General features: G+C 40.5%; 1 protein-coding gene across 5 annotated transcripts in view; it reads right to left on the minus strand.

Annotated features, from left to right (window-relative positions):
• Positions 1-20557, minus strand: part of AKAP11 (A-kinase anchoring protein 11) — a 44824-nt gene extending 24267 nt beyond the window's left edge. For 4 of the 5 annotated variants that reach the window (XM_082278513.1, XM_082278512.1, XM_082278511.1 and 1 more), the window contains exons 1-5: positions 20434-20557; positions 11186-11293; positions 5447-5563; positions 1901-1948; positions 372-506 (exon numbers count right to left, since the gene is read on the minus strand). In XM_082278513.1, the coding sequence (XP_082134639.1) occupies positions 372-506; positions 1901-1948; positions 5447-5563; positions 11186-11245 (360 nt within the window). In that variant the 5' untranslated portion in view covers positions 11246-11293; positions 20434-20557. Of the gene's footprint in view, positions 1-371; positions 507-1900; positions 1949-5439; positions 5564-11185; positions 11294-20433 lie in introns of those variants that run through there. The other variant, XM_082278514.1, reaches the window with a different exon arrangement.
• Between the last annotated feature and the right edge of the window lie 227 nt (positions 20558-20784).

A 20784-nucleotide genomic window follows, 5' to 3' on the forward strand; every position in this document is an offset into this window, starting at 1 on the left:
TAAGAAAAGCGATCACTGAGTTTTACGAACACCAGACACACCCTTAATTTCTGGCACCCCTGTTTCAACAAAAATAGTCTGCTGAAGATGAAAGCTATCTGAGCAGAGATAGTTACAGTGAAAAATTTCATATTCTTTCCAAATTGCCCGTGAAAGGGACTGTAGCCTAGCAGAAGCATGGGATCAGCATCATAATTAAATATTTATTAATTATTTTCTGTAAACAATACAGCACAGTTTATTTTCATGAAACAACAGAAATTGGCTAAGATGGCCCCAAAACCAAAAGCAAGCCAGGGTGTAATAAGACTAAGCTCTTTAGGAGGCAAAATGTAATGCTTCTGACACGCAAGGAGACACACGAATTTTACCTGATGTTTCATGATATAAGGTTTTGCCAAGGTTTTCTTTATGTCTTTTAGAAATACAGCATCATTTTCTTTTAGTTTGCGCAACTGGAACGATTTCAGAACATCTGGAAGCTCGACAGAAACAGCTGACAACTCCTGATTTAAATTTAAATAAAAAAACATTGAGAATATAAAGCCAAAGAAATAGCATGCAAATGACAATGGTTTTGATCTCATACCTCCCCTAAATCCTAACAGCTGCTAATTCTGGTGAAGTTTTTCTTTTCTTTCCTCTATTTCTTGCTCTATCCCCCACGTACTCTCTCAAACTGTGATGTAAAGCTTGAGTAAACAAGATTTAATTCAGTCCATACTTGGAAGAATGCTTAAAAGTCATAAAGCAGAATCTTGTATGTGCTGAAAAGCAGCTGCACATCCTACAAAATACCCAACTACACTGACCTCAGCTAATGATGGTTCTCAATGGACCTCCACATGCTCCTTGTGTGCTTTATTGGAACAGTGCTCTATCTCCCTATTACAAAAGCATGGTCTTTAACATGACCTTGGACAACCTTTAGATCTATCTAATACAGAAGAGGCCTATGAAAGATTTACGCTTTTTTTTTCCCAACCCTCCAAACACTACTGATCCTTATGGGTCAAAGCAAAACTCCTTAAACCTGTTCTGTCCAACTTTCTCTAAATTCCATCTAATTCTAAACAATCAAACAGTTCTTACCCATACTTGAAAAAATGTCTAGTATTACAATTTGATGAATTAGCAACATTGATCTAATATGGAACACAAATGGATTCAGAGTTTCTGTTTTACATTTTAAAACATCAGCAAACTATTACAAGCAATCTCTATCTACTAAGATCTGGGCAGAGTAGAAACATGGAATTTTACTGTGAACATGTAAGTTATAAATTATACTGATATGTAAATTGCACAGGAAGACTAAACCCTTAACTTATTAAAATGGCACATCATAACCCTCCTAGCTTGCTATGCTCCACCTTTTAAAATAATATTTCCTTATCTAAATCTCCAGAATAACATCTTAAGGCATAACCATAATACTGACTCCTAAACCCTCACAGTTAGTGGTCAGTTCAGTAAAGTTTTAGTTTCACATATGAAACTGCACCATATTAATAAGCACAACTCAACTAACACACCAAAATTCTGATACACTCAAGTGTTTAACAACAACACCCAAACAAAAAAAAAGCACCCACAAAAACCACAATCAACCAAGCCTCTTCCCAACCAAACACCACCCCCCCCCAACCAATCATCCCCCTCCACTGCATTTGTTCCAGACCATCCTAACACAAAGACTGACCCAGGTAATACTGTAAATACATATAAAACACTGATTATCATACTAAAATAATTATTTTCAAACTTTCAATGACATTTGAAACTTAGGCTTTTAAATACTCAAGATACATCTATTTCATTTCTTGAACACCAAATTTCCTCCATTTAAAAAACTAGGTGTTAGAAGAAATTTTCCAATATAAATAGATATATATTGTACCTGCAAGCAAGCAGTACCCATCTCTTCTGCAAAACATATAAATGTAATCTGTAAAATAAATACATTAATATAGTCAAGTACAGTAAAGATTTGTTTCCTGCAGATACTTAAGAGTTAAAAATTCAGCAGACTTTAACTTAAAGCTTTATTCTACTGTCTATTCTAACACAAAAACCATACCTTAGGGTAGCACAGCTAGCTCAAACAGTAGCACACGGTCATACATAAAGAATGGTAATGCTATACTATTTGACTTGAGAAAGGTCAGATCAGACCGAAGAGCATATACAACATTTAAAAACCACTACACAGGAATTATTCTAGTGGCTGGTATACACAGAGCAACACATACATGCCTCATTACATCTGTTAAAATAAAGATGATTTTGCAAAGATCAGTGCTCATCTGTCCTTGCTTCAGGCTGGGCACATATAAAACAGTTCCAGTCTGAAATCTGTCCGTGCTGATAAACTGTTATACATTTGGATATACTGAATAAAGCATAGTGCCAACACATTATGCAATTTGCCATGTAAATTGATTAGCCTAAGGCCAAAACACAACGGATTACTTAAGCCACATGTTTGCATACCAGCGCCAAGTAAACAAACCCTAACATAAAAGAATTAAAATATCCAACCTAGCAAAAAAAAACGTCTTGCCAGGCTCAGGAACCTTGAGCATGCCAGAAATATCAGTTTTACCTCAGGTTCTTGTGCCTGTGGACAAGGGAGATATTTTATCATACACTGTCCCTCTGTTCTGTCTACAGGTGTTTCGTACCATTCAACATGAACAGCCCAAGAAAGTCAGTCACTACTCAAACTTTGTTTCAAACATCAGACTTCCTTAGTTCTCATTTATTATTTCCCTAACAACAAATCAACAGGCCATCTGCATACTGAAAAATAAAAAAAATCCCAAGGCATTTATTTTCAAAACATTCAAAACAAGGGTGTCAGAAAATAAACTTTGCTTCCTTTTTGTAGATATGGAATAAAGCACACAGACTAAATACTGCTACCAATGTTTGAAATTCAGTTTTACATGGCTTGGGTTCCATTTTTTCAGAGCACTATGCAACATACTGATTTCTAAGGCATAACTCATAAATTTGTAGCAACTACTCCAGTTACTCCAAAGAACATCACTATGTTTATATTGATATATTATTAACTGCTTCAGCTACTTGCTTGTACATACACAGATTCTCTGTAACTAAAGAGCTAGAAAAAAGAAATGGCCGGAATTCTATTTTGAACTGTACTTGTGCTTTGAATATGTTCTTTCGAAGTGTGACCAAAAAAGAAACCCCAAGCTTTATTTTCAACTGAAATCATACTATGAAAAATTCTGACTTGTTTATTTCAGGGGGTCTCAGAAAAAGATCTCATGCTTCCAGTAAATACTTTCCTGCTTACATCCACTTATCCTTATGTCATGTATGATAGGATCATAAATGAAACAATGCTCCTCAGTAGCATTCCAAAGAGCTCCAGACAAATTACACCTCTCCAGTACCATATTCACTGTGTTAACTGTGACACAATCCTGTTTGAGCAATGTTACTCTTCAACTCTTAAACCTTCTCTTCAACTCCTACACAATTCATCTGCACAATATCTGCAGGACACTACATTTTATCATCTGTACAATACCTACAATATGAACTGAATTCCTCCACAGAAGGGGCAAAATACCAAACAATTTAAACTACCTGGGAAAAAAACTAGCTCTCTTAAAGAACATTTTGAGAGGCTCTAGAATTTGTTGCTGTTTGGGGTTTTTTGGCAGTTTTGCTCTGGTTTTTTAATGGGTGGGGTTTTTTTGTCTTCTTACATTCCCCTTCCTCTTCCTCAAAATAATGATTCCAACCCTTATCTTCTCCCATGGGATAACTCATTGTGCAAGACAGGGCAGTGAGCAGGAGTCATAGCTTCACACAAATGAAGGGCAATATTACACTGTGAGGTAAGCAGACAGCTGTCAAAAAGACCACACCACTACTGAGTCTGTATATTTTTGCCTCGATGACAAGGCTAATCTGGATCTCTTTATTGTGGTCAAACTCCAGTTTTCACAGAAAAAAAATCACCTTTTAATACCTTGAACATGTTTGAAGTTAGCATATCAGTTCAAAAGTTGCTGGGGAGTAGGCCAAGGAAATAAAAAGGTCATCAGTAACACAAGCCCTTTCTTTCAACTAAAAATAAGCGCATGAGACACTGTATTCGAAGGCTATCTTAAGCCATGGATACAAAGGAAATGGTACAGGCAAACCTAAATTCTGGTTTTCTCAAGTCTGAGTTTTTTTAACATCATTCTCCATATAAGTATCTTTTCCTGTGTTTTCATAAGAAAAAAATACCTGTTCTGTGACAGGATATTGACCGTCTTACATTTCAACCAGAAGCTCTTAATTGCTTGCTCTAATAAGGTAACTAAATATAGTCAGTTCTCTTTCTCCACAGAGACCATCACTGCAGGCATATAAAACATGTTCCCAGCTATTTGTCAGGTATTTGCTACAAGACAAAAACACCTTATAGTTTCTAAAGCGTGGTCTGCCTAATCAAATAAAGACAAGGCTTTGCTCAAACCTCCACTGCATAGCTCTTCCTTCTTACGTTAATCTGTCACAGCTTTCATCTTTCACAAATTCAGCTTCTTGCCTGCTCCCCAAATGTTTTAGAGTCACAACCTCTGACTGTACCCATTCAGTTACAAAACCTCTGGTGCTATCCAGGCAATCCTAACTCATCTCTGCTGGTCACACAATCTGCCTCTTGCTACTGCTTATGGAATTATCAGTCTCCCCTAACCACTTCCTCAATTGTCATTGCTTCAATTCTCCCTATCTCAGCTCCTCTGCATGGCCTTTTCAGGTCATCCTCTCCTTGTCTAAGCTCCTCATCATGCCTGTCAACTACTCATTAGAAGTCTTGTAAAACCCATAATACAAGTTACCTGGTACACATTGCTTTTATTTTTTTTCTTTTCCCTTTGGAGATGTTGCTGTTAGCCTTGTAACTCAAACAGTTCTAGTAATTCCTCCTTATAGCTTGACATTTACCTGGATAGTCCCACATTCTGTCAGGTCTACTTCCCTTCTCTCCAGACTCTGTCCAGCTTTCAGCCCATCCATAATCACATAAAACAAGTCTAGATCTGCAATTCTGAGGCTTCAGCTTTTATCTTCAGATCTGAATCAAAGTGTTCTGCTATTTTGTGAGGATACCATCCCTACAACCTTGATCACAGCAGTGCTCACAAATGCAGTACACCCAAGTCATCTATTTTACACATCTTGGTTTTCTAGTTTCACAAATCCTCCAAAGCAGAGAAATGTCACCTTGAAATGTCACAGCTCTTTTTAAGGCTTCAGTGACTAAATTCAAGAATGACAATAGGGGGCACAGACTTTAAGTCCAGTAACTTGCAGCATTGTTCCTATTTACTATCCTGCAGCTTTCCATACTGTGTCACGAGAAATTGTTTTCTATCATAGCCACAAAATATATGTAAGTGGGAACATTACAGCAAACCTCAATAAAATTATCTTGTTCTTCCTGATTTAAGCATTCTTCTGCTGATACATTGCATAACTCTTTCCTGCTGTGTAGCAGTGACTTCATAGAGTGCAGGATACTTTCACCAAAACTCTGAAAAAGAATTTAAGAAAAAAAAGCATTTTTAGTTTCAGAGACATAGTCCATCCATCTATTCTCTGCTCCCCACAAGTTTTGCTACTCTGATTATTACTTCAAATTACTTTTTACACAAATCACCAGGCTTGAAGTTTAAATTTACTTCAGGACATGAAGCTGAAGCAGGTACATTTTTTTCAAGCAATACTTTTATTCAAAAATAGTTTGACATTCTGTATTTAAAACAAAAAGAAAAGATGAGAACACACAGACTTGGAAAAAAAGAACAGATGAATCCAAGAAGAAATCCAAACCCCATCTACTCCTTGCATTGTAGCCTGTATAAGGAAAAGCCTTCAGCTTTTCTTTAAATAGGATGAAAAGCAATTTTAGCCAAGAAAAGTAATGGAGGTGGCTTCAAAAGTCAGAGGGGAAGAAAACAAACAAACAAGCAAAAATCCCCAAGAAAATCCACATACACTCTTTCCCATTCTATGAAGTATATAAAACAACTGAAACTTAATCCCATGTAAATATTTCTTGTAATTATACTTATGGTGACATGCAAGCACCCAGGGATGGCTAAAAAAGGCTGAAGAATCCCAAGACTTTCTCCCAGTGTAACAAAGCGTAGCAGAACAAAAGAATCACCATTATGAAGGCAAATAAGACTACAGAACAACAAAAACTGGCTCACCCAGCTTGTAAAAAAGACAATATCCTCTCAATTGTTTTAGGAAGTTGGCAATCTTTTCTTTTTTTAATTTAAAATTTTTATCTTCTCTAGCAAATTGTAAGGTTAAGAACACAAATAAGAACATCATACAGTTAAAAATTATTAATCCAGTTAATTATTCTCTATAAGACTGCCCTGTTAAAAATGACATGAGGAATCAGCATGTCCAACTTATGACAAAGTATTTCAAATTTGCATAGTTTCTCAAACAATAGCAGAAGTGCTAGATAGCCAAATTTAGACAGAGAATGTTTTGCATTTCTGGTACTCCCACAACAAAAACAACCCCTTTATAGTAAAAGGTGATCTTACATACTACAGTTAAACCTCAAGAAAGATTTTATTTTTTCTCTGTATAAAAAGCAGTATCAAATACTACTATGTTGAAAGCCATATTATTAGAGCAGGGCCAGTGTCACCGTGGTTGTGCTCATGGCAACACAAAGCTAGGAAAGCACTTCTAGAATCAACAGACAAAAGCAAAACAGAACTTCAGGAGCTTCGAAATTGCCAAAATACATTTCAGAATGCTAGCCAACAAGGCTCAGACTGCCATACTGACAGCCAAGGTCAAGTGACACTAAAGAAGTCAAAACAGTAACTTTTATAGAAAACTAACAGCTTAACTATTTTTAAAAGTATGTTAGGCAGCTGTTGGGTCATTTGAAATGAATTAATGAAGCATTCACCCAATTTCCACTTTTATCTATTCCCTCACCCCCCCTTGTTCAGTTGCAATTTGCTTCCACAGTTTAGTATGACATCTTTGTACTTTCCAAAATATGCTGTCAGTGCCTTTCTCTGATTCTCTGGATTTTCCAAATTTACAAGTGGATGCAATACCAATTATTGCTCAAAGACTGTTCCCCAGTAATTCCTTCATTCATCTTGTACAAAAGTTAATTTGTGAAGCCAAGCAAACATGTTGAAATGTCTCATTTTCAGCTTCTACAATAATTTAATCAGTCACAACATTCAAAATAGTAATTAGGGAAAGAAAAGAAGTCATATGACATGACCTGCTAATTTTCTGCAAGCCAACAGCGCTCCAGTTTGAGAAGGGATCATTGTTATTCTCTAGTTGGCTTTCCTAAAGCTACAAACTATTACACACACGTTATTTATGAACAAGTACCTTTCCCTAGCTTAACACCTGAAAGGCAGAATTGGTAAGTAAGAACCAGAGCATGGTATGAGGAACTACTGAGGTAAATGACAATTCAACATTTTGGAGAATTTTAAGTTGAAGTGGGAGAAGAAGAAAGATGAAAACAACTGGAAACATCTCCCTAAGGTCTGGAAGGACCAGCATACAAAACTATATGCAAGTCTGGTAGCCCATGGTGGCACTATGCAACTGAAGAGATAAAATATCCATAATTAAAATGAGGAGGAATGAAATGACATTTGTTTTTCAGATCATATTAATGAATATAAAAAAGCTCTGAATGTGAAAATAATGATATGGAAATTAACAGGCACACTACATACACAGAAGAAAAAATCCCATCTATCTGGACTTCTGTGGATCACTTAAATATATGAAGAGCTAACAAAAACAGATAAAGACAATTAACTAAAAGAGCTGGTTTTGGAAATGAAGACTTTGCCTGGATGGAGATAGTAAGGGGGGGGGGTTGAGAATAGTTGATATAGGTCAGTAAGCAACTTCTTCAAAATTTATCTTGAGACTGATACCAAGCATCATCATCATTAATAAATTTAATGAGGAAAGAAATATGAGATGAAGACTATTGACAATTTGAAGTAAGCAGGTGTCATCAGCTAATACAAAGAATAGCAAATCATACAGGAAGAACTTGCTAAGCACGAGTGTTTTAAAAAACAACCACAAGGAACACAAATTTATGTCCTTAAAAACCAAAAGCAAGCTTTAAAATTGAATTGCAAATTCACAAGCTGGGAAATAAAAGACCTGAGCTGACTTCTTGATCATGGCATAGCAACGAATGAATAGTCAATATGATACTACACTGAAAATAGCAAACATGCATCTTTTAGTGAAAGAACTGACATCAGAGTCACTCAGAAGGACATCCTGTGTAATTGCACATACAGTATTACCCACATATAAAAAGAAGATTAACTCACAACAAGCACAGAAAGTAGGACTATGAAGGATAATCACTGGAATGAAGAGGCTTTCATACAAAAGCAGACTAAAACCTCAGTTTAGATCTCAGGACAGATCACCAATTGTCAAAAAATAAGAAGGGTGAACATCAGCAAAAGAAATCATTTAAGTAGAAGAATAAGGATATTGAGGAACAAACAGGTACAAATTTGCTGTGAGTAGCTTCTGCCTGAAATTCTTATGTCTTAGTTATTAGTGCAGTGTGGCTTAAAAAGATAAAACCAGCAGTAGGTTTGGGGGAGGTGTTTTAAACCCCTCATTAACTGAGAGGCTATATTTAGTAACTTCTTCATATTCTTAGCAAAACTGTGCTTGTGACAGCAGAGGACTGGACTCAATTTCAGAGAAATCCTCCTATCCAACAGACAATGATGCGAGTTCTCTCACAATCCCAACTAGGAGATGCAACTACATTAAAAACTAAAATCTAACAAGTTCCCAAGACTATCAGCTCAGTTTAGGTAAGGACAAGGGGTCATCTTCAACAAAAGGTTGTAACTTGTTTTTATAAATAGTACAACTACTTCCAATGTACATCAACATATGGGCAAAAGACACCCAAGCAATCTATAAAGCGCTACTTGGTAGGCCTGTAGGACTTGGTACTCCTTCCTCACAGAAATTCAAAAGTCGTGTCTTGCAAGAAACCCTATTTCACTCACAAGCACAGACTTCAAATTTACTAAGTTGTGCCAGGGGAAAACCACAAATATTGTCAGGCTGCTCAGACATGAACAGTGGAAATCCTTGTCACACCTCTAGTTCAACTGAGCAATTCAAAGATCTGCATTATCTCTTCATTCCAGCAAACCAGGAAGTCATTATCTAAGGATCCATCACAGTACATTGGAGGACGTATTTGGTCTCATGAAATGTTTTAAAAAACAACGGTTTTCTAATATTTCAAACAACCTGCAAGATGCCACAGTATCTAGAGAAACAAAGTGCAGTGCTGGACAGTCACGCTTACTCTGCTCTTAAGTAACAAAGCAGCTCTTCTTGATTTCACCAACTGCAAGATTAAAATGGATTGAATATTTTAAGGTAATTTTGTAAAAATAGAAACTCAGGCTTTAAATATGCATGCTGTAACTGTGCACTGACTTTTAAGAGCTACTACTGCAACAATTCCTGTTAGCTGTGACAAAGTATTATGAAAAGGACAGGAATCAGACTGCAATCTCCTGTAAATCAACAGAAAGTGAAACACAATGCAATTCTGACCACCCTACTGCCTGGTTCTATGAGAATGAAAGTTCCACCTCATAACCTAAGTAGACTCCTCACAGGTAAACATTCAGAGGAGGCAGCCACAGATCAAAACAATGAAGTCTGGCTGTAGAAAAATGCAGAATTCTGCAAGAAGGGTTAAATTCATGTTTCTAGAACCACAGAGTTCAGAATGCTTAATAGCAATTAATGGAGCAGTTCACAGAGGTAATATTTTAAGCAACTATTAGAATCAATGAGGAATCACTGGTCACTGTCATTATTAGAAAGTTGTTTCTGTAAGGTCTAAAAACCTGGTGGGGCGGGGGAGAGTGTTTGTTTTGTTTAGTAAATTGAAACAGAAAAACAAATAAAGGGCAGATTTTAGAAGTCCTTTAAAAGTAAGTTTATGTTCATGTTAAGGATGCAAAATTACTTGACTGTAGTGGAAGATCTCTATCCGAGCTGGAAAGTTCTCACAAACCAATAAAATACAAGGTTTTATACCATGTGTCTTAAAGTGAAGAATTATCATCCATAATTACAAACTGCTTAATATATGGCAGGTAACACTCCATGTTAGGACCTGGAACAACTGACTACCTGCCTGGCTGTCTCATAACACTTCCCTCTGCCTTCAAACAGGACATATACCATAGACACTGTTTCCTTAAAACAACAAAATCTGCTTATGAAACAAAATAATGCAATTTTCACATGATAAGATGCTTCCTTGATCAGTTTCTCCTCTTACTGTTGCAGCAACTTGCAAATAAGGAAGTTATTAATAATCAAGAAAGACCTAGAAAATTACTCATCTGTGTTCAACTACCTAGAGAAACATGGTTAGATAAATAAATTTGTTCCTTCAGGATAAACTGCAACTTTCATTTCATTAAGTGCTTATAGAAGTTGCAAGAAAATTTTAGGAACAGTATTTATGTTCTCCAAGTTAAATTCACAAAATTTAAAAGGATACATAAACTTAATTTAATATTAGAAATCCCTACTAATATCCTTCATAAGTGCTAGACATATTTTCTTTTTCACAAAGGCACTTCCTAAATGTTAATGTAAAAAAAACGGCAAACCAGACAAGACACCAAGATCTAAAAATAAAGATATTACAAGTAAGCCCTTACACAGGCTTCACAGAATTCAATGAAGGCTATATCATCATATATTCATTTATTACATAAAACAAACTCAAAAAATCTGCTCTAAAATAAAAGATATACTCCAATAAACATGGCAAATTCTAGGAAATTCATACATCACAATTTTATCACATCACCCTGAAAGACAAAAGCGTGCACCCTTTCCTTAAATTATGCTGTCTCCCAGTTCAATTACACTAATGCCAAAGTGTAAAGCAAAAGCAATTTCTTTGCCTCCTTGAAATGGCAGACAGCCAAAATTAAAACATAGCAAAAAAATCCCCACACTCAAAAAACCTAAATAAACCAGTTTACGTGGTTCATTACTAGACCGAAAAGCTCTGAAATACTTTTTTATTTATTTAAATGCAGATAATTACCTTTTCAACAGATATTCTGGACTTCATGCGATTGCCCTGAGCCCTGGCATACATATCCATGATCTTACCAATCTTGGTATTCGATGAAAGACTTCAGATCAAAAATACCTACAAAAAACATTTACATTTGATTATTTTGTGTTTATCCATTTAGTTTGCATCCACCCTGAAAATGCAAGTAGACAAAAGAAGAACCAATAAAAACAACTAAAAAGCAGTTTAAAACCGGGAAATATTAAACAGCATACCATCCATACTGACAGCTGCCTTTAAAAAAGTACTGCCTTAATGACCTTCAGAACCAGGCATGAAATGCAGAACACAGACACCTTGCAGTAAGTTTCCTCATTTTAGTTTAACTAGAATTTCAAGGCTGCACTGGGGGTGGGGAGGAACATTACATTAAATATTGTTTCACTATCACTTACACTCTGGAAAGTTTTTCAGCAGGCTCCTGTACTATAAAATGCACTGCAACCACCCTTTAACTATCTTGGAAGGCAAATGTACAACTCACCCACACAACCAACTGGCCTGGTCATGCCTGTCACCCTGAGGTACTACAGGCTAACATGGATCCTCACTCTTGTCCTCTGGTTCTGCTCTGGGCAGCCCAGTCTCTGCTGGCAAAACACAGCAAGACCACATGCATTTACCAGCACTTGCAACCAAGTAGGTCACAAGAGTTTCTGCTCGAGTCAGCTGCTCTTATTTATCCTAAGCCTAATTCTAACGACAACAAGATAAAAAAACAGCTATAAGGGTACTTTTTCAAGATTCCCTCTTTAACCAGCAGCAATAGATCCAGTTTGTTTCATTCTTGTCTGCATCCTCCCAAACAGGCAATAAATATAGAGTGCTAATAAAGACAGAAAGTATGTGGTGGGCTTTTAAGTTCTATAGAAGTTTTAATACTTCATCTTTTCCCATGGTCACACCATTTAATCAGGAAAAAGAGCTCCTAGACTATACGAAATAAACCAGGCAAGGAGCAAGTGCATGTAAAAATTACTGCAAAGATAAAGAAAATAAACACCACGACATCAGAGTACGGGTCTTTTCCACAAAACTGACCAGACTGGTCTTGTCAATCTCATCTCAAGCACATATTTAACCTTTATATGGGAAACAAATATTTTTATGGGTTTGGTATTCAGTATAAGTAATTTAAATAAGAAGATTAGTAGTGTCATCAAGTAACTGTATTTTTCATCTTCCTCCACCCGAGCACCTCTAAAAGTAAAACCTTTTCAAGAATACAATAGCAAGAGATTATTATTAGGTACATCTATTCACATTTCAGTTTGACTTCTGCTTTCCTTCACAAAGATGAACTTGCTAGAATCTTAGAGAAGTTGTTACACTTGGGCAAATAAACTGCAACATTTTCATCTCTAGAGCACAGCTTCTCTCAACTGGATGTCTGAAGTTTGGAAAATTAAGACAATGACATGAAGTAGCCAGGCGCATGTTCCACAGGTTATATATATTATATATAAATACAATAAATACAAATAAAAATTCATTTCACAGTAAACTATGGCTAGAAGACTAAACACAACAACGCTTCTGCACTGCATTTAAAAGAAAAAAAAAATCCACAAAACAGCATCAGGCAATAAAATGAAATCCACTTCACTTGTCCCTGCTGCTCTATCTTGTCCCTGCTGCTCTATCTTAAATGGCTAATCCACTAAAAATACAAGCCATACTGGGGAAATACTCTTAGACACTCCTTGTCCTAAGAAAAGCCATCTGTAGGAAAAGTTGGGTTTTCACACATGATCAGGTACTTCAGCTCTACATTTTTGGGCGGATCCCTCCTTGCAGCAATTTTAACAAAGCCCAACACACCACACTATGGAGATGACCTTTTAACCCTGTTGGGCGCTGCAGTGTTTACTCAGGTACAGTTACTAGGTCACAGTTTTACCATAAACTGCCTTCAGGTTAAGTATTTTCCTATGTCATCTGCTACTAAACGCTGGAGACCTGCACATCAACCTGCAGGATCCCCTACCTATTAAACCAACAGACTTGTAAATCACAGTATGAAGACTCTGAAAGACACTGCACAGAAACCATGAAGGTTTATCAACATAATACCATAACCATTTTGTTTTGTCTGCATCCTGTCCTTCAGCACTTGAATTATAGAGGTCCTAATATATACCTACGTTATACTACCTACAGCATCTCTGCTCTCCATCATGCATTTCAGAGAAATCTGAAGGGTCCCACTTGTCCAACAATGCAGCAAAACCTGAAGGTTTTCTTTTTAATATATAAAATTATTATCCGTTTTCAATACAACAATGGTCCAATCATCTGAGAAGTACACAAACATTAAAACTAACTGAAAAGGAAGTGAAAGCACTGACAACAAAACAGCCTGGAAGTACCTCATTTGTATAAATAAAACCTACTGTTTAAAATTGCTTTTACTTCTGGATATTGAATTTGACTACTAAATCTAATTTCCTCCTATTGTTAACTCAAAAAAGGGAATAAATGGCAGAAGTATCAGATATAAGAGGAACAGGACTTTCCTGTCTTGAACAACTATCGTCAGACACCCAAAAAAAGGAAAAAATTGATCACGCAACTAATTAATGAACACCCACACCATCTTTACCTTTTTAGCAAGTTGGATCACCTTAAATGCACACAGCATGGACAACACACAGGAGTTGGAAGCCTCTGTGCTGCTAGAAAGCTACAACTTAGTTGCCATTACTAAAACTTGCAGGGAAAAATCCCACAGTTGGAGTGTGACAGTGGACGGCTACAGGCTGTTAAGAAACGACAGACTGGGAAGGAGTGGCAGAATGTTGCCCTCTACAACAAGAAATGGACAGATTGCGAAGAGCTGTCTCTGAAGAACAGCCATCAACAGGCTGAAAGCACCGTGGCAAAAAGAACAAAACAAGGTATCAAGAGAACCTTGTGGTTGATCCAGGGAAGCCTACTGAGGAAGCTTTCTTACTCCAGCTACAGGAAGCATCACACTCACAGGCTCTTGTCCTGCTGGGGGACTTCAACCAACCCAAAATGTATTCAAAAAGTAGCACAGCAAGCTATTTCAGAAGAAGAGTCCTGGAATGCATAGAGGATAGCTTAAGACATAGACAATCCTGACCAGAGGGGATGCAACACTGGATCTGCTGATCACCAACCTAAGTGAGCTAATCACTGATGACAGGACTGGTAGAAAGCCTGGGCCATAGGAGTCATGCATTCATGGTGTTTGCAGCCCTTAGGGACACGGAACAGGCAAAAAATAAGTTCTGGATCCTCAACTTTGGAATAGCATACTTCTGGCTGTTTAAGGAGCTAAATCCATAGGACTCCTTGGGAAACTGCCCTCAGAGACATGGGAGCAGGACAGAGCTAGCAGATCTTTAAGGATACTTTCCATAAAGCACAAGAGCTACCAATCCCTGGGTGTAAGAAATCAGGAAAGGAAGGCACAGGACAGGCATTGCTGAGTTGAGACCAAGCTAAGACCAGCTGAGGTCAAACTGAAGGGCAAGTAGGAGATGAACAGGCAGCAGAAGCAGGGACAGATATTCTGGGAGGACACTGCCCAGTTTTGCAGGGATGAGGTCAGAAGGCCAAGGTGAAGATGAAGCTGAACTTGGCAAGGGATGCAAAGAATAAGATGGGCTTTTACAGGTATGTCAGAGAGAAATGGAAGGTCAAAGAAAATGCACTCCCACTGACAAACACAATTGGCAAACCGGTAACAAAAGATGAGATGGCTGAGATACTCAACAAATTTTTTGCCTCAGTCTTCACTGGCAACCTTTCTTCCCACACCTCTCCAGTGGATGGACTGGGGGAGCAAAGAGATCAGGTCTGCAACCACCTGAGGAATCTGAATGTACATAAGTCTAAAGGACCTGTTGAGACACATCCCAGAGTCCTCAAATAACTGGCTGATGTAGTTATCAAGTCACTCCATCATATCTGAAAAGTCATGGCAATCAGGTGACTGGAAAACGGGAAACGTTTTATCCACCTTAACAAAGGGTAGAAAGGCTGAACTACTGACCAGTCGGTCTAACCTCTGTGCCTGAGAAGATCATGGCACAGACGCTCCTAGAAGCTGTGCTAAGACACATAGAAACAGGGAGGTCATTCAGGCCAGCCAGCACAGCGTCACCAAGGGCAAGTCCTGCCTAACCAGCCCAGTGGCCTTCTGTGATGGGGTGACTACATCAGTGGACAAGGAAAGAGCTACAGATGTCATCTATCTGAACATCTGCAAGGCTTTCGACACAACCCCCTAAAACATCCTTCTCTCCAAATTGGAGAGATATGGATTTGATGGGTGGAATGTTCAGTGGATAAGCAGCTGGTTGGATGGACCCATCCAGAAGAGAGCAGCCAACAGCTCAATGTCCAGATGAACACTGGTGACAAGTGGTATCCCTCAGCAGTTCGCAGTGGGACCAGTGTTACCTAGTATCTTCATTAATGACATAGACCAAGTTAAACGAGTGCACCCTCAGCAAACTTGCAGACAACACCAAGGTGAGTGATGTTGATGCCTTGAGAGGCCACCTAAAAACATAGACTAGACAGGAGTAAGGGAATAAAGGTAGGTATTTATTCGAAGGGCCTTCAAAGGTACACCCTTGGGAGCCAGAGGCTACTGCCAAGATGGACCCCAAGATGGACGACAGGTCACGAGTTCTTCACACTTTTATAGGTTCTGTTCATTTGCATATCAGGGTTAATTCTCCAGTTAAAGCTTCAGTTAATGATGTAGCTTCCCCAAGCTTGCCCCTCCCTTTAGAGGCTTTTGGTTTATGCTTTTTGGGCCTAGGACGGTCCGAGTGTCCTTGGAGAGCAGGCCTGGAGAGGCTTTGTTATGTCTACCTAGCATTAGAGAGCAGAAGTTAACAGGCTACAAGAAACCCTAGAGTTACACACTAGGCAGTACAGGATTTGAAAAATATGAAAGTTATAACCTAAGGCATCAGTGTGGTTGATGTGCCTAAGGGATGGGATACTTTCCAGAAGGACCTGGATAAGCTCAAGCAGTGGACTCATATGAAGCTCATGAGGTTCAACAAGACCATATGCAAGGTCCTGCATCTGGGTTGGGGTAAATTCCCACTATCAATACAAGCTGTAGGATGAACTGATTAAGAGCAGCCCTGAGAAGACTGACTTGGGGGTAGTGGTGGACAAGAAAGTGGACGTGACCCAGCAACGTGCGACTGCAACCCAAAAAGCCAACCACGTCCTAGGCTGCATCAAAAGCAGCATAGCCAGCAGGGTGATTCTCTGCTCTGGTGAGAGTCCACCTGCAGTGCAGCATCCAGCTCTGGAGTCCTCCACACAGGAAAGACATGGACCTGCTGGAGAGCGTCCAAAGGAGGGTCACAAAAACAATCAGAGGGATGGGGCATCTCTGCTATGAAGACAGCCTGGGAGAGTGGGAGTTGTTCAGCCTGGAGAAGGCTCTGGGAAGACCCTACAGAAGCCTTTCAATATTTAAATGGGGCTTATAAGAATGACAGGGACAAACTTTTTAGCAGCACCTGTTGTATTAGAATAAGGGGGAATGGCTTCAAACTAGAAGAGGGTAGGTTTAGATTAGATATAAAAAATCTTCTACAATGAGGGTGGTGAGGCACTGACACAGGCTGTCCAGAGGTTGTAGGTGCCCCATCCCTGGAAACATTCAAGGTCAGGCTGGACAGAGCTCTGAGCAACCTGATCTAGTTGTAGATGCAGGGTAGTTGGACTAGATGGCCTTTAAAGGTCCCTTCTAGCCCACCCAAAGCATTCTATGAATTTATAAACCCATTTTTCCAGCGATTTGCTGAGGAACACTCTTCTCATCAGAGCATGTAACAAGCATTTAGCTAGCTTTTCCATATACATGTATCCTTGTTTGAATATATGTAAGGAGCAAAATTAAATAATCAACTTAAGGGAATCTAATAGGAAATTTGCCATGGATTTAATCTCTTTGTGTAAATCTATCCCATGCCTAAATTCACTCTAAGTCAGTCTATATTGACAAACCTTAGCTGGCAGAAAAGAAGAATTTTTTTTTTTCTGTAAATGTGGTGAGTAAATCTCTTCAATTGTTATAGGGGCGTATGTGGACATCTGCATACCTATGTTAAACACATATAGGTTATGAGAAATTTAAACTATACAGGCACTAAATTTAAAATACATGTAGTATGTTCTTATTAAAATTATACTTCAAATAAAAGATTCTAGGCCACGACAATAGTATATCTATATTACGTTTTAAAAAGGAAGTCTTTTAGTAGTACTAGAGCAAAAATAGACATCTTTCTTTTAAAGAAAAAGTACGGGGTTTTTTTTGTCTTCAACACACTGACCTGAAGCAGCCCAGAGAACTGTGATGATGATTTGCAAAAGCCAGGCTTAATCAAACACTGAGCTTTGAATGATTCATTCCAAATATGAAATTTAAAACCAACACTTTTTAGAATCATAAAATCATCAAGGTTGGAAGAGGCCTACAAGATTATCTAGTTCAACCATCCATTTCCTCTGGTCCACTCACTGCAGGCATGGCAGAAGAGACTGGCCCTCACTCACTGCACCTTCCTTTCAGGTGGTTATAGAGAGCAATGAGGTCTCCCCTGCGTCTCCTCTTCTCCAGGCTAAACACCCTCAGCTACTCTTCATAAGATGTATTCTACACCTTCCATGAGCCTTGTTGCCCTTCTTTAGACATGCTCCAGTGTCTCAATGTTCTTTTGGAAGTGACAACTCTAACACAATCATGTAACTGTGTAGGTTTCATGTACAGAAGTGAGGGGCTCAGAACTGGACACAGGATTTGAGGTGTGGCCTCACCAGTGCCGAGTACAGGGAACAGTCACTGCCCTGCTCCTGCTGGCCACACTACTGCTGATACAGGCCAGGCTGCCACTGGCCTTCTTGGCCACCTGGGCACAGCTGGCTCATGTTCAGCCACTGTCAACCAGAACCCTCAAGAACCTTTCTATTGAACAGCTTTACAGCCAGTCTTCCCCCAGCCTGTAGCGCTGCAGCAGTTGTTGTGACTCAAGTGCAAGACCTGGCACTTGGCTTTGTTGAGCCTCATACCACTGGTCTCAGCCCACTGATCCAGCCTGTCCAGGTCTCCACGTGCCCTCCTACTCTCAATCAGATCAATACTCCCATCCAGTTTGGTGCTGTCTGCAAATTTACTGAGGGTGCACTCAATCCCCATGTCCAGATCATCAATAAAGATGTTAAACAGGACTTGTCCCAGAACTGACCCCTGGGGACACCACTAGTGACTGGCCTCCAGCATGGTTTACCTCCATTCACCACCACTCTCTGGGCCCAGCCATCAAGCTTGTTTTTTATCCACTGAAGAGTACTCCCATTCAAGCCGTGAGCAGCCAGTTTTTCTAGGAGGATGCTGTGGGAGACGGTGTCAAACGCTTTACTGAAGTCAAGACAGACATCATCCACAGGCTTTCCCTCATCTACTAAGCGGGTCACTTTGTCATAGAAGGAGATCAGGTTGGTCAAGCAGAACCTTCCTTTCATAAATCCGTATTGGTTGGGCCTAATTCCCTGGTTGTCCTGCATGTGTATTTATAACCTTACCAAAAAATTGCTATTGAAAACCAAATTAAGCAAGTCTGTGCTGACAATCAGGCAGAATAGTCTAACAGATCCTTCTCTACTTCTCATTTCTAATGATTTATCAGTTTCAGTGATCAGGTCGCCAGTCTTCAAAAAGTCCAGTTATGAAATACAAGTTGTCTTAACTATAGCCAGACCCACACTAAGAAGAGAGCAAAATACATCTTTTATGGTGAGCATTAATGACAGGCTGGGTCCTCTTTTAATTGTTTGGTTTTAATTCTCTTACATAGTATTTTTGTCACATAGAAGCAGCAATTTCAAAAGCATCCTTCTTTTTCTTTTCCTAGGTCATCACTAGAAAGTCATCACTCACAGCTTCCCCCCAGTCCTGGGTCTGGATTCTCAAACACTTCCCGGGAAAAAAATGTTATGTACTAGCGATATCCATTAGCCTAGATTTTGTGGCTTATGCAATAAACTTTAAGTTTCTGTACTTCATTCTGTTGTGTACATATCAGTACTACACCAAGTAAGGTGGGAATATTATTTTCTAATAAAAGTAAGTGACTAGGCTGCAGCATTTTCTCAAGCAAACTTATTCCCACCTAGAGAAAATTTCACCAGAGAATACCTCGTTTAGTTCTCAAGGATTAATTAAATATTGGTGGTATCTATCACCAAAGGCTAACTGTACGAATCTGAAATAATCTTACAAACACAAAGCAATGTAAGACTCTTCCCAAGCGTAAAATGGATAAATTCCGAGCATTGTTACCATTTATTTCAGTATCACTGATCTTTTCCAGATACAATGTAAATGGGATTTTTTCCTCCCTATCTCACTCCAGCAGTACATCACAGTACTAAATACAGTTCGGATCTACAGCTCACCCTTTCTTTTTCCTTTTGCATATTGGATTTTTTTTTTTGAAAACCAGAGAAAAGTACTTCAGTTGTTATAAGAAAGACAAAGAAAGCCCCTCAAAAGAGCCAAGAAAGCAAAGGAGGAACGCTCCTTGTTCCTCCTCCCTTGAGGGGGAAAAGGAACTGGGAGGAGGACGTGCGGCGGGAGGGAGGGAGAGCGAGGAGACACTTTTACAGCGAAATGCTGAGAATAGGCTGAACTTACCTAACCCGTCCGCATCGACCACAACCCAAACAACGTAGGAAGGAACGCGAACTCACGGAGACTCCGTGCACCGACCACGACAGCACCAGCACGGGTCAGTCAGTCCCCAACCGAGACTGCAGACGGACAGCCCTGGCCCACGGGGGCACCGGGGGGACCTGCGATCGCGAACCCCGCACGCCCCGCGGCTCCCGGGCCCGAAGCGCTGCGGTCCCCCCTCCCCAACTCGTGTCACCCCCGCGCTGAGCTGCAGCGCGGCCCCGGCCTCGCCCCCGGCCCCCCCCCAGGTGACCGGTGGGGCCCGCGGGAGCTGCGCTGCCCCACGGGAACCTTCCCTGGGAAGAGCGGCGGAGGATGCGCTGCCCCGCGCCCTCCCGGGAGCCCCCGGGCCACCTGTGGCAGCGAGCCCCAACTGACAGGCCGGCGGCGGCGCCCCGCCCTGCGCCCGAGCTCCCCGGCAGGGCGGCCCGTGGGGGAGCGGGCGGAGGGGGTAGGAAGAAGAGCGAGCTATCCGTACCTGTGGCTGCGACCGCCGCCGGCGCCGCCGCCGCCTCCTCAGCGCCCGCCGCCCGCGGCCATGGCCCCGCAGCGGCGCGGCCCCGGAGCGCCCGACCGGACCCGCCGCCCCCGCCCCAGCGGGCCCCGCCCCCTCCGGCCCCGCCCCGCCCCGCCCCCGGCGCGCGCCCCCGCTCTCGCGACGCTTCCCGCCCTGCCCCGCCCCCGCGGCGGCCGCAGCCGCGCGCTCCCATTGGCGGGAAAGCGGCGGCCGCCCCGGAAGCAGCCACGGCAGCAGGGCGCGCGCAGGGCGGTGCGGGCTTCGCGCGCTTCACTCGCCCTCGCCCCGGCCCCGGCCCCGGCCCCGGCCCCG

The sequence above is a fragment of the Coloeus monedula genome (genome assembly GCF_965178545.1).
Source record: "Coloeus monedula genome assembly, chromosome: 3".
NCBI classification, from domain to species: Eukaryota; Metazoa; Chordata; class Aves; order Passeriformes; family Corvidae; genus Coloeus; species Coloeus monedula.